This window comes from Cryptomeria japonica, chromosome 7 (genome assembly GCF_030272615.1).
Source record: "Cryptomeria japonica chromosome 7, Sugi_1.0, whole genome shotgun sequence".
In the NCBI taxonomy this organism is placed as follows: Eukaryota; Viridiplantae; Streptophyta; class Pinopsida; order Cupressales; family Cupressaceae; genus Cryptomeria; species Cryptomeria japonica.
Window position 1 is genome coordinate 128,284,826 of NC_081411.1, and position 13,119 is coordinate 128,297,944.

Here is a 13,119-nt window from a genome sequence, read left to right on the forward strand (position 1 = left end):
CAAGAGACACATGCCTTCTATCAACTGTAGCAGGTTGGAGGACCCCAAGAAAGCTTTGATGAAAAAGTGGCTCCAAAATAAGAGGGTCAGATAATGCTAAACAAGAGACCACCTATGTGTGCAAAATATCCAAAGACTAGGACAACAAAGGGACATCTGATAGCGAAATGATAAGGGCTGAATCCAAGGAAGGAGTAATAAAAACTTGCACCTACTTAGGGGGAGGTTTATTGAGAGGCCCTAAAATAACCAGAAGCAATAAAAAAGATGATAAAGAGGCTGGAATAGCTTAAGAGATAAGATCTATAATGATACGAACATGTCCCAAAGGTGTACCACCAGATTGCATGGCAACATCACATTCTCAAGCCATAGCCCGTCGATAGTGCTTATACTGATGCACACACTAATTGTGATGAAGATGAGGGCTAGGAGCTAAGGCCCAATAGAATTAGGAGCATCATGCTCCATAGGAGAGGCATCCAAAACCATGTTAAGGACAGTAGAAGGCCTAGCTGATGGAACAAGAGGTACATTTGAGATAGGAACTACATTCATAGTAACAGGTTCCCTACCTCGCTTCGTTCAAAGAGAAGTCAAAGGAATAGAGGGTGCTTGCATAAGATATGAAGTAGGAGAAAGAGATGATGAATGATCATGAGGGTAATGGATCCTCTTCTCATATCAAGAGGGCCAAGGGATGTCGGCCAGGATTGGAAGCTAGAAGGAAGGGAGAGGCACAAACTTTGATAGTACAGGTGCCTTTCCCTTGTCTTCACTAGGTGAAATCACAAGAATAGAAGACACCATCAGAAGATATGTGGTCCTAGGTGGATGATGAGGTCTACTAGGAGGAATGATTTAAGTCTTAATCACTGATGATGAAGGAGCATAAAGCACTGCCGCTCTAACATAGGAATAGTGGGAGTAGATATTGATGCAAGAAGAGGTAATGAATAGCTAGGTTGGACCAATTTAGGGTCCAAATCCCTCATCTTATACTAATAATATACATTCTTTATCAAGTTACCATGGGGAAGCATAGGTTGCACCGAAGTAGGCCAAAAATTATCCAATGAAAAATCCCCATGGGCTACTAGTGGTTGATATCCAGTATCCTGGATGACATGCACCGAGCCCTCATGAGGAAACTTCAAGCACTTATGAATTATTGAAGGGATCATATTCATATAAATCAACTAGGGAATACCTATTTTGACTCAAAAGAAGTCCAATTCAAGAATGATAACAAACATATATGATATAGCCTAGGATCTGACAAGGACCGTCAAGATGATACTGCCCAAAGGAGAAAGATACAACTCATTATGTATCCTTAAAGTTGCATGCCACTTGTCATATCATCCTATGCCATCAATTGACAAATAAGGTTTCCTCTATGATGACATTAACTGTGCATGAATGGTCAACCATCACACCTATAATAGTTTGATCATTGAGGTTCACATGGATGTATAGAGAAGTAGACTCTCCACAACATGGGGCATCTAGAAGGGTGAATGATATATTGAATATTTTAACCTTCTATCTAGGATGTAAGATCATAGTGATAGTAACTAGATATTAATATAGGGTCTATCATCTGGCACTAAATCTGTTGTAGACATAAAATTAGATGAATGTAGAGGGAATGGTTTTGTGTATATCTGCAAATCATAGTTTGTTTTGTCAACAAACTTATTGGATTTATGTTTTTTATCACCAACTTTTATATCTTAACTACCAATATCATCTTGAGATATGTGTCTAAGATGATAACATTGCCCAGTATCGTGACTAGGTACACGGTGATATTGACAAAATTTAGATCCATCATACCAATAAGGGTATGGTATATTGTTAAGTAGAGGTGTGATCTCTAGAAGGTTTATGAGATTGTCTTTCAATAACCTTCACATTATTATTAGATAAGAGTAATTAAGTTTAGTGAAGACCCTATTACACTGTGGTTTCTTTCCAACAGTTATTGAAGGAGTAGATACGACCTTAGCCATAGCTTTGTTATTTCGAGATCCTTTTGAGGACATGCCCAGGAAAGTACTAGATGGGGGTTCGAAGTGGAATCTCCAAACTGAGTCAATGCATGCTGGTAATCAGTGAGTGCAAAACATAGATTAGCAAAGTTTTAATACTAATTAAGGGATAACTTCTCCCTCAATTCCAGCTGCAGCTTTTTTATGAAGATCCTCTATAAACCACAAGATGAAATTTATAATCTTCTCAATTTGTCTTTACTTGCAATGAACAAGGTCAATGATGGTGACCTATTTCCATTGTTATCTTGGAACCATTCGAGGAACAAATTTGTATGCCTATCAAACATTTGAATACAATGGTTAGATAATGAACTATGCCATTCTAATGCGGTTCCCTTAAGAGAATGCAGAAATAGATTAAGTAATACAAAATCTAAACTGTGATAGTCATTACACATGGTCATGAATGAATCAACATGCATATTAGAATATCTATCACCATTAAATCAATGAAACTTCAATGAATCAATTCCCTAGGGAAGGAGAGTGTTCAAGATGGTGATGTCAAGAGGTCTCTTACAATAATAAGTAGGCATCAAAGATAGACCTGAGAAAATGCCAGGTTTATGAGATGTAATTGCAACTATCCCATGCTTTGCAGTATAGTATTTATGATAGGAAAAGTAGGTGGTAGAGGAGGAGGAGGAGAATGATGTGCAAGACTACCTCTGCCAGCACTGACATGAGGACTGGTACCACCACCAGGGATAACATTAGTGCCTAGACGAACACTAACATAAGTGTTATGTACCACAAAAGTGGTGGTAGATCTACTAGCCATGCCAGTATAACCCAAGGGAATGGTAGAAGCATTGATCCTAGGAATGGTGGAATCAACCATATGCACTGTCATCCGATGAATATAAAAATCAAGTTGAGAAACATAAGTATCAGACTATCCAAGGGAAACATACCAGTTAAGGGTATATGACTTTTGACAATCATAAATGATACTCTGAACATCTCCAGGGCTCTTCTATCTAAGTTTAACATGTCTCTCAAAGTGTTTACAATATTTCTGACCTGGGGGAGGATGCTCTCCTAGTTTAGAAAACCCTCAAAGCCTCTCATATTTTACTCTAACATGTTAATTTGTTAAAAATCAATGATGAGAATAGAGTCATGATCAATTGTAGGAGGTGAAGATGGAGGAGAAGCCTTCAGAGTATTACTCTAATAATTTGATTGTGGACTAGGTAGAGAAAGTTCCCTTGTCAAAATGGTTTTGACAAGGTAAGAAGATAGGAAATCATTTCGATCAAGAAAATGATCATTAAACATCAAACCTGGTTGAGGAGGATTGTAGTGATTTGTACGAATACTCTTCCTAGTAGTCCTTCTTATGCCAACTCCCATGGTAGTCTAGGTTGTAAAGCTCATGGACAATCTGTACAATGCTTCGACCATACTATGAGGATGTCTCATGCCTATGACATGTAGAGATAAAGGAAGTTGTTCAGGGTTTTGCTTCTAAGTTATAATGTGATTACGTTTGTCTTTTTTTTTCCTTTACTTTAAAATCTAAATGAAATTATGCAATAAAGAAAATATAGAAATAATAATGAAACTAGTTTAGTTTGAGTTTATTAAAATGTAGAGGATGGGATTTGCTACCCTCAAGGTGATGAACATTAAGGAAAAAACCTACCTTCGCTCTACCTCACTTAAGTTGGCACTAAAGGTGAGCCAGGAGATGAAAATGCAAAACTAAGCTAACTACAAATGAAACTCCTGGATGACTCTGTTGAGTCTCTATCTTTGGAATGAGTGCATGGGATTGGGACACTAGTGTGACACATTGCCATCCCATATGGATAAAACATTGAAGTTGTACGTAAGTGACATGTATGACATAGAATACAAATTACTATAATAAAGTGAGCAAAGATGAGGGAAGATAACAACTAGTCCACAATTGAGGCCTCCCACAAGATACTCTCCTTCTCACGATAATAGACCCACACATAAGAAAGAAGGAAAATATTGGGGGTTATGTTTAGAGGCCTGCCTAAGTCAGACCCTCGTTTTAGTGTTTCCACCTCCACGGACAAACCGAATAGTAGTAATGATGAAAATCAAAATGATAAAGATAAAAGAGATATAATTAAGATAATCAATAGATTGAAAATGAGAGATTATAGATATGCAAATGAACCAAGAAGAGTAATTAAATTCCCTCCAACAGTTGTGAAGACTGCACCATGAGTTCTTCAAGAGGCTGCAACAATGGTGGTCTTCAAGATGCTAGAAACCTTCCGTAAGATAAGAAGAATAGATGCCAAGAGCTCAAAATATCTTCAAATGATCCAGAAGTCCCCCAAAAGGATAGAAACATGAAAGATATATCCTCCTAGGAAAATCCCAACATTGGTGGCCATAGACAGAGGTGTTATGAACTCTTTCAGATGTAGGTGTAATGCTCAAACAACCACTAGCGGGCTGATATATTCATAGGATGCGAGCGCGGTGTGCTAGCATCCCTTGCTCAATTGGTCAACATTAGAAATCAAGTCCCAAGATGACAAGGCAATCCATGTGGACAAAATGACAAAAATGGAGATGCATGATCTACAACAACTTGGAGCAAAGAAGCTTATGTGATGTAGAATTTCACAGGGTATAATTTATGACATTACAATAATACTTAGTGATAGATATTAGGGCTATTACTTTTGATATTTGTATTGCTTGTTGGAGATCAAACTCTATTACTTCTCTTTAATTACCTTATTCAATATCTCTTTGATCAAACTCCATGTTTTATAGAGTAAAATTGCAATGAGACTCCCATTTTTGTTAATTAGTATCTTATATGCCCAAATATGATAATGATTCTCACAACTTTGTCTAGGTCAACATACATGACTAAACCTACATATTAAATAATTGCTCTAGAATTATAGACATGTAGCTTTGGGAATCAACATTTCAAACCTCACTTAGTAAAAAGTATCTTTTTAATGCATTAAAATATATTTTATAATTTGTTTGTTTCTTTTATTATTTCTTTTAAAGTATATTTTATCTTCTATGATGCAAAAGGTATGATATTGTTGGTAAGTGTTCTTTATGCTTTGAACTATTTTATTTATAACATCAAAATAAAAGTAAATCATAAAAAATAATGGAATAAATACATTTATTTGTCATTAGCATATGTTTTAATAGATTTAAAATTAAATAATATACATTAGTAGTTAGGTAAATTCTCACAAAAATTCACATACTATGGTTAAACATTTTTTATAGTACAATATAATTATTTCACATGAAATTTTCATTATTTTAAGATTCATGAAAGTTGTATTCGATGAATCATTTTCTACTTAAATATTTTTTTTAACAAAATTGGTTGTATTTAATCTTAAATTTACTTAAATATCCATTATTCTCAATGCATATAAAGTCAACATCGTAGTTATCTAAGCCATCCAAATATTTAAAAATAAGATAACTCCATAATCAAAACATTATGATTTGGAATTTTTTTTCACAATATTGTAAATCTTAATTATATTATAGTAATAAACATGCTAAAATATTTTATTATCACATCCTAATGAAAAATATGAGTTTATTATTTAGAGGCATCTAAACTGATAAAAATTCACCAAATTTATGATGCACGCTTTTTTCAATTATTCAAAGATAGAATGGGAGAACATGGAGAATATTAAATGGTTAGAGTATCCAATCAAATAAAGCTATATGGGAATAGCATAGATAGTGATTGGGCTTCTAACAGTGTAATTAGCATAGCTCCATGTTAATGAACCTGAAAGCAACGTGTCAGTTACAATGGATCCACCTTTGATTGTAACATTGTATGATAACTTTTGGTTTAGAGAAGTGAATGATAATGTGTCTGGTTCAACTATTACATCTATCCCAGAGGGTGCAGATACACTAGCCTTGTATATACTTTTTACAATTCCTACATTAGTAACTATTCTAGGAAATTCAGCTAGAATAGGTTCTCCAGGGATGGCAACAACCATTATTGAAGGGTAGTTAAGTTGTCTTCCTCCATTTTTAGAAGGATCTATGGAGTCACAACTACTAAAGTCTCCTGTCACTAAACGTAATGTGGTATCATTGTAACCTTCCCTACAAAGAAAATTTATGTAATCATCTATGGTTGCATCATATACAAGCCCTGGATTAATTGCCATAATTGGATTAATTTGTCCAGCACCATACCCAAATTCCACATCTCCATTTCCATCCAATGTTGTATCCATTACAAATGCTGCATCATAAGTTAAATTAGTATATATTTTCACTAAACCCTTAAGTTTGAGTTGAAAATGGACTTATAACTTTTCTCTCCTTGTTATAAATCTTTTGGGCTCATAAATAATGTTGTTAAAAGTATATTACCTTACAAAATGATAAAAGAGACATTTCAAATATAGAATACACATGGAGCTAATTATATATACTAATATTTAGGAGTATACATAATAAAAGAATTAAATAGAGATGAATAATAGAATACCTGTAGTCATTAGAGCTGATTTGATAGCAGTAGCAGACCAATCATTATGATGTGACTTAACAAATCCTGCAGCTCCTGCAACGTGTGGAGTTGACATGGATGTTCCAGATATTATATTAAAGTCAGGGAATCTTGTCTCGTCTGCATAATCAGTGACTGGAACATTTTTGGACCAAGATGCTAGAATGTTTACTCCCGGGGCAGTAATATCTGGCTAAATAAATATAAACACATTATATCAAGAAAATTCTGACAAAATGCTCTATAACTAATTTATATATTTTTAATCATTTTTAATAAAATAAATAATATATGAAAATGATAAATTTTAATTCAACTTAATATATGAAAACAATGTTATTATATCATCTTATTTGTAAATAGACAATTATTCTGGTCTATTAAGTATAGATCATTCTACAATCTAAAGTTTTGGCATTCTTTCTTGAACATCATATATTAAATGATATTTTATGAAATATGATTTAAAGTTAGATCATAAAAAGCAATGAATCTATTTTATGTAATAATTAGACCTACTATATAGCTACTCGTTATTTTCTAATTAACATTTTTTGTTATTTGTAATACACTAAAATATTGACAAAAGAAATAAAATCTTAATTCAATATAATTTTGTAAAAAACAATACCTTGAGAATGTCAAATGTAATTGGATTATAACCCCGAGATGAAAAGGAGGCCACAATGGGTGCTGGTACTTTGGGAGTACTAGTTTTTTGAATGTTGGCAACAGGAGAGCTAATGAAATGTAATCAACAACAAGAAATTATATCTGCAATAAGTGTTGATATATATAAATATTTTCTTAAGAAAAAATTACCTAGTAGAATTGATGTAAGATAATACAACTTCTGCTTGTTTAGTTGTTATCGCTGTTGCGGGATTAAAATATGGAAAAGCTACATCATTATTTCCATCTCGTATTAAAATGAGACCCGCACCACCACGACGAAAAATATAATCATCTGGCACAATTAGAGAGGAGTGGCAAAGAACTATTTTTCCCTTCACATCTGTGTGATTAAGAGAATCATGTCCACAAATACTGCTATTTTCATAGAAACAAGAAATGGTGAGTTTTTCATTATAAAAGAACTAAATATATAAATATTTTATTTTGTAGGACACAAACAAATCCAAATTACATACGTATAATATTTTGTTGTAGTTTAGTATTTTTTATATTATCGTTTTACCTTGTAATACTTGAATTAAAGGAAAAATTGCCAGGATCTCCTCCATATACTAAAGGATACCATGGTTTCTCCATTGTATATGTGTTTATAGCAGTTCCCTACAAAGAACAAAAACCATGAAATTAATTTAGAATTATCTGCATCCTATTGTGATAGAGAAAAAGAAAAAAATGGGTAGATGTTTAAACGTTACATCTATAGAGATGTTGTTTCCTAAAAGAAGTTGAGAATCCAGTTTACGATCAGTGGTGCTTGCAGCCACAGTTAGAGACCATGGAGAATAATTGATAACTGATCCTTTCATGGGTCCAGTATTTCCAGCTGAATTTGCCACTAAAATTCCCCTCTTTGTTGCATGAAATGATCCAATAGCAATGGAATCTTCAAAGTATTTGGGACTTGTATATACACCAAGTGATACAGAAATGATGTCGACGCCATCATAGATGGCATCATCAAATGCTGCAAGAATGTCTGCATCGGTACATGTGTCATCAAAAGTAGCAATCCAACAAACCTTATACATAGCAATCCTTGCACCAGGGACCCCACCCCTTGCATCTCCTTGGGCAACTCCATAAAGACTAGCATTTGTTATATAATTTCCAGCAGCAGTAGAGGAGGTATGTGTTCCATGGCCTTCTCCATCTCTTGGAGATAGAAAATCCTGTTTAAATAGTGGACCTGGTAAACTGCGATAAAACTTTGCTCCCACTAGTTTCCTGGTGATTTATCCATATTTTTAGGTACATCATTGATTTAGTAACCTGATGAATTACTTTTAAAAATATGTAAAAGCATGTTCTCATATAGGGTGAGTGGATTCTACAAGTATGGTATTCAATTGATCAACAAAATGTTTAAAAATTGAAATTGGCGTAATTTTCTTGTGCTATGATAATTTCTCTAATGTGTATTGTTATCTAATAACATTTTACTCGACCAAAAAAGGAACAATGTCGAGTATATTAATAAAAAATATTAGCAGGATTGAATCTTACTTGTTGCAGGCAGTGAAATCTGATGTTGTTTGACATCCACCTTTCCATTTGGAAGGCACTGGACCGAATCCCACGTCGTTGAAACTCTCAGATTCTGGCCACACTCCTACAACGCCACACGAACATGAAAATTAATAGCTAAAACACTATAACTTGTTGAAAAGTATATAACATATTCTAAACCAGGAGATTAAACAATCTGGTTCAGATAGTTTCACCTGTGTCCAAAACACCAATGATGATGTCGCTTTGATAATCCAAATTATTGTTTTGTGCAGATGCAGGAAAACCAATAAAATCCCATGATCTGGTGGTTAAAACTTGGAGGTTCTTGCTCTCAAACACCGAAACCACACCATCCATATCTGTACATTAATACCATATATATTAAAGTCCAGCATGCAAATTCCCCAACAAAGACCAAAATGGAAAAAAATTCTTTTAAAACTGTCTTAATTTTGGCACGGTGGCTACAGCCATCTTTCCATTCTCAAGGAGGGGAGTAGAGATCTGTGGAATCCTGGCAATAGTGTAAGGGGCATTCATTTTTTCTCTTTTCATTTATGCTTTATCTGCATGGACTTTGTTGGTCTTGACTTTGCTATCGACTTTGTTCTATTAGGATTTGTGGGTGTTATCTTTTAACACCTTCATTCTTTTATATGTTTCATTAAATAAAATTATATAAAATATATTCATAAAAAATAAAAAGGTTTTAATTTTTGTTTTCACCTAAGAGCTGTTGGACATGGGATGGAGAAATCAAAGCAGCAAATCCACCAAAGCTCTTCCAATAACTATACTTTAATGATCCCTCTGCTGCCTCTCGACTTCAGCAACAATATTACAATTATATATAATATGTTAGCATATTAATATTAGTCTTCTAGGAGATTAAATAACAATTGTAAATCAATTCATCTGAAATCACATTAGCTATTCTAATAGAACTCACTTATTAAGATAATTTCAAATAAAAATAAATCAAAGCTTAAAATGTATCTATTTATATCAAAGACAATAAAATCACAGATCAATATAACAATCACTCATATTGATTATAGATAATATATAACCACCTTCCATGCACAGATTCAAGCATATCAAGGTGCAATGCAGCAGCTGTTGTGTAAGAATGTCCATTATCTTGTGATGGAGCGTTGCCCATGTAAACAACATATAGCTAATTTCACGCAAAAATTGCAGTCAGCATGCTGAAAATTTAGTTAAACATAATACTTAGGTTTATAGATATCCTATAGTAGTGTAAGAAGGAGAATTCAAAAATACCTTTGTATCTTCCCCTGAAGACACAGCCATGCAGAACATTTTAGCGTGAAGCATTATCAGAAAGAAAAGAATGGAGAAAAAAAGACAGCTAATGCTCGGGACCGCCATGGGAGTTGCAGTGCTTATCATCAGAGAAAGCTTTCACGCAAAACTACAATGAAATGAGTCCCTGTTTATAGAAGCTGTGGGCACGTAAACAGACAGTCTAAAACGATTAGAACGAGGTATCATCGTGCACATAAATGTAATTTGCATTCTATCTCTCTTGAGATAATTCTGCTTTCTATTTTATATCGATGATCTTGAGATTTGAGCATTGTAGGAAATGGATTGTAGGATATGACACAATATATGGCGAAATTGCTAATGAGAAATGGCAAAGAAAACATCAAATCGATGATAATAAGAATGAAAGAAACACAAGTTCATTGTTATATGTCATCTCTTTTTTCTATAATTTATATTCAAATAGTTGGCATGCGTTTTTTCATGGCCTATAGTATTCATAGTCAGAATGTTTTTTCTGATTTATTGCGTGCATTTTTATTTTATATTTTTAGAATTACATTAAGTGATTTATCATTAAGAAGAGGACAATGAAGAATTAAATTGCAGACATAACATTGAAAAGAAACAAGAGGAAAACAAAAATGGAGAAAGAGAAAAAAATATAAAGTAAATCTAGAAACAATCTTATTATTAAATTAAAATAATAAATATAAAATAAATCTAGAAACAATCTTAATATTAAATTAAAATAATTAAAATTTGTTTTATTAATAATAAAGATGATAACTATTAGAATCATTTGGAAAGAAGATTTCAAACTTAAATGACAAATTTCAATAAAGATTTGTTTATACTTTTTGAAGGGCCTATTGTTAATTTGAAAAGGTAAAGTTAAAAAATGGAAATTAAAGATACTAATATAATATTAAATATGAAATATCAAAATCAAAATCCACATAACATATGTATTAAAATTAAGAAAATTATATAATAATAAGACAATCAATAAAGAAAAAGAAACATACATATATATATATATGTGTGTGTGTGTGTGTGTGTGTTTCTTTTTCTTTGTATATATATGCATGTGTGTGTACATTTATATATACACACTATATACATACATGCATACATATACACACTTTAATAAATTCATGCTTTCATATATCAACATATTCATACTATATACACAGTGTAGAAAATACATATATACACATATATACATACATACATACATACATACATATGTTTGTATATATTTTCTACACTATGTATCTAGTATGTGTATGTTGACAAATGAAAAACATGAATTTATTAATTTGTGAGTCTGTGTGTGGTAGGTAGGATTATTTTTCCAATTTTTTGATTAGTTTCATGGTTACACATTATGTATGCTATCCAAGTTTCAAGAAGCATCAAGCTATCATTTCTTGTTACATGTTGCAAACAATGATATTCATTGATATGTTTCCTCCACTTATGTTGTCAATTTCACATCATTGTATAGATGTCATCTAAGGGTTAATTATCAATATAACTCTTTGACTTTATACTATGAAATAATTTTAGTGTCTGAAATAATTAGAATATTACATGGTTTTATTCTAAAACCCCATTTATATTCATGATTTTTTTTTTACAATAATATTTGAAACACTTTTCCTACTAATAGGGTTTAAATTATATGAAATCTATTGTTTTATAGAGTGAAATAATTACAAAGGCTATCTATTAAATAGAAAATTTTGTGATTTTATTCTCAAAACCCCATTTATATGCATGAAAAATATGGATGAGGGAATATGCCATGCATTTTTTGAACTGATACAATAATATATAAATTTAGTTATATCAAGCTCTCTTGTTCATATTGTTATTCATGTTTTTCTTTTGAACTTTAATAATTGAATATTAAACAGATACATACATACATACATACATACATACTCCACACCATTTCTTCTCTATCATGCACTAATCTCTATGGTTTAAAAATCATAAATTTATCTTGATAGACCACTATTTCTATCATGGAAGACCTTTATATTAAACATAGATACATACAAATTAATTTATATTGTGCACACGCTCATATATACATGATTTAATAAATTTATTTATATATATTCATGAAAAACTTTGTATGTTAGATTATAGTATTATGCCTTTCACACCATGCATGTTTATGCTTTTGTTAGTGTCAAATGTATTTATTGTTTCAATTACAAGCAATACTATTTATATATTCATTCTATTGATTTCTATTATATGCTTCACGTGGAAGTTCATTGAAAATAATGACACTATAGAAAAGAAAAGAGATCAACTAGAAGAAGCACAATTAGAGTCACTTGTGGGGTGCACTTCACTTCTACATAGTTTGTTGAGGAAGAAACAAAAATGTCTAAGAATAAGGTGTTGTTCTTGAATGTGCAAAAGAAATAACCAATACAAATAATTTCAAACTAGATGTTAAAACACCTATTACCATTGCTAGATCACAATATGTACAATCAGGGCCCTCACTTAGCCCAATCAAATAATGGTCTATTACTAACATGAAAAGTGCAGTTACCAATATAGAAGACAATGATTGTTAGGGTTACAAAAATCAAGTGGGGAATCTCTCATAAAAGTTTGAGATCAAGGTTGGTTGGAGTTACCATCATCAAGAAGAAGGAACCATGAACCATTTTATCTGAGGAGAACGAAGTTGATGTTACCCAATAGTGCAAGGACATGGTTGATATTGGCCCTATACTTCAAGTGAGTTAACTAAAATCTAATATTACATGAATGATCGGATGTAGACCTAACCCATTCACACAGGGATTCTAAGGAGGTCATAGTGGGATTCCTAAATAATGATTCTTGATCTTCCATGAGTGATTTCTAGTGTGTCTTCTGTCATATGAAAAAAAATATTTGTATGTGGGATATATGATTTTTTTTATAAATAGTAGCCATTTCTATTAAAAGAGATAAAGTACTCTATTCACATTTAAGTACAAAAATAACACAATTGGATGACTCAGGACGAGGAGA

The 13,119-nt window shown here is 32.4% G+C and overlaps 1 protein-coding gene across 1 annotated transcript; it reads right to left on the reverse strand.

Annotated features, from left to right (window-relative positions):
• Nucleotides 1-5,761: 5,761 nt before the first annotated feature.
• On the reverse strand, nucleotides 5,762-10,104 carry LOC131072349 (cucumisin-like). The gene is made up of 11 exons (XM_058008488.2): nucleotides 10,066-10,104; nucleotides 9,855-9,958; nucleotides 9,508-9,605; nucleotides 8,994-9,140; nucleotides 8,776-8,881; nucleotides 7,968-8,496; nucleotides 7,775-7,872; nucleotides 7,399-7,626; nucleotides 7,208-7,316; nucleotides 6,556-6,769; nucleotides 5,762-6,306 (listed from the first exon to the last, which is right to left on the reverse strand). Exons 1-11 carry the CDS (start codon nucleotides 10,102-10,104, stop codon nucleotides 5,762-5,764), a joined length of 2,217 nt encoding a protein of 738 aa, XP_057864471.2.
• Between the last annotated feature and the right edge of the window lie 3,015 nt (nucleotides 10,105-13,119).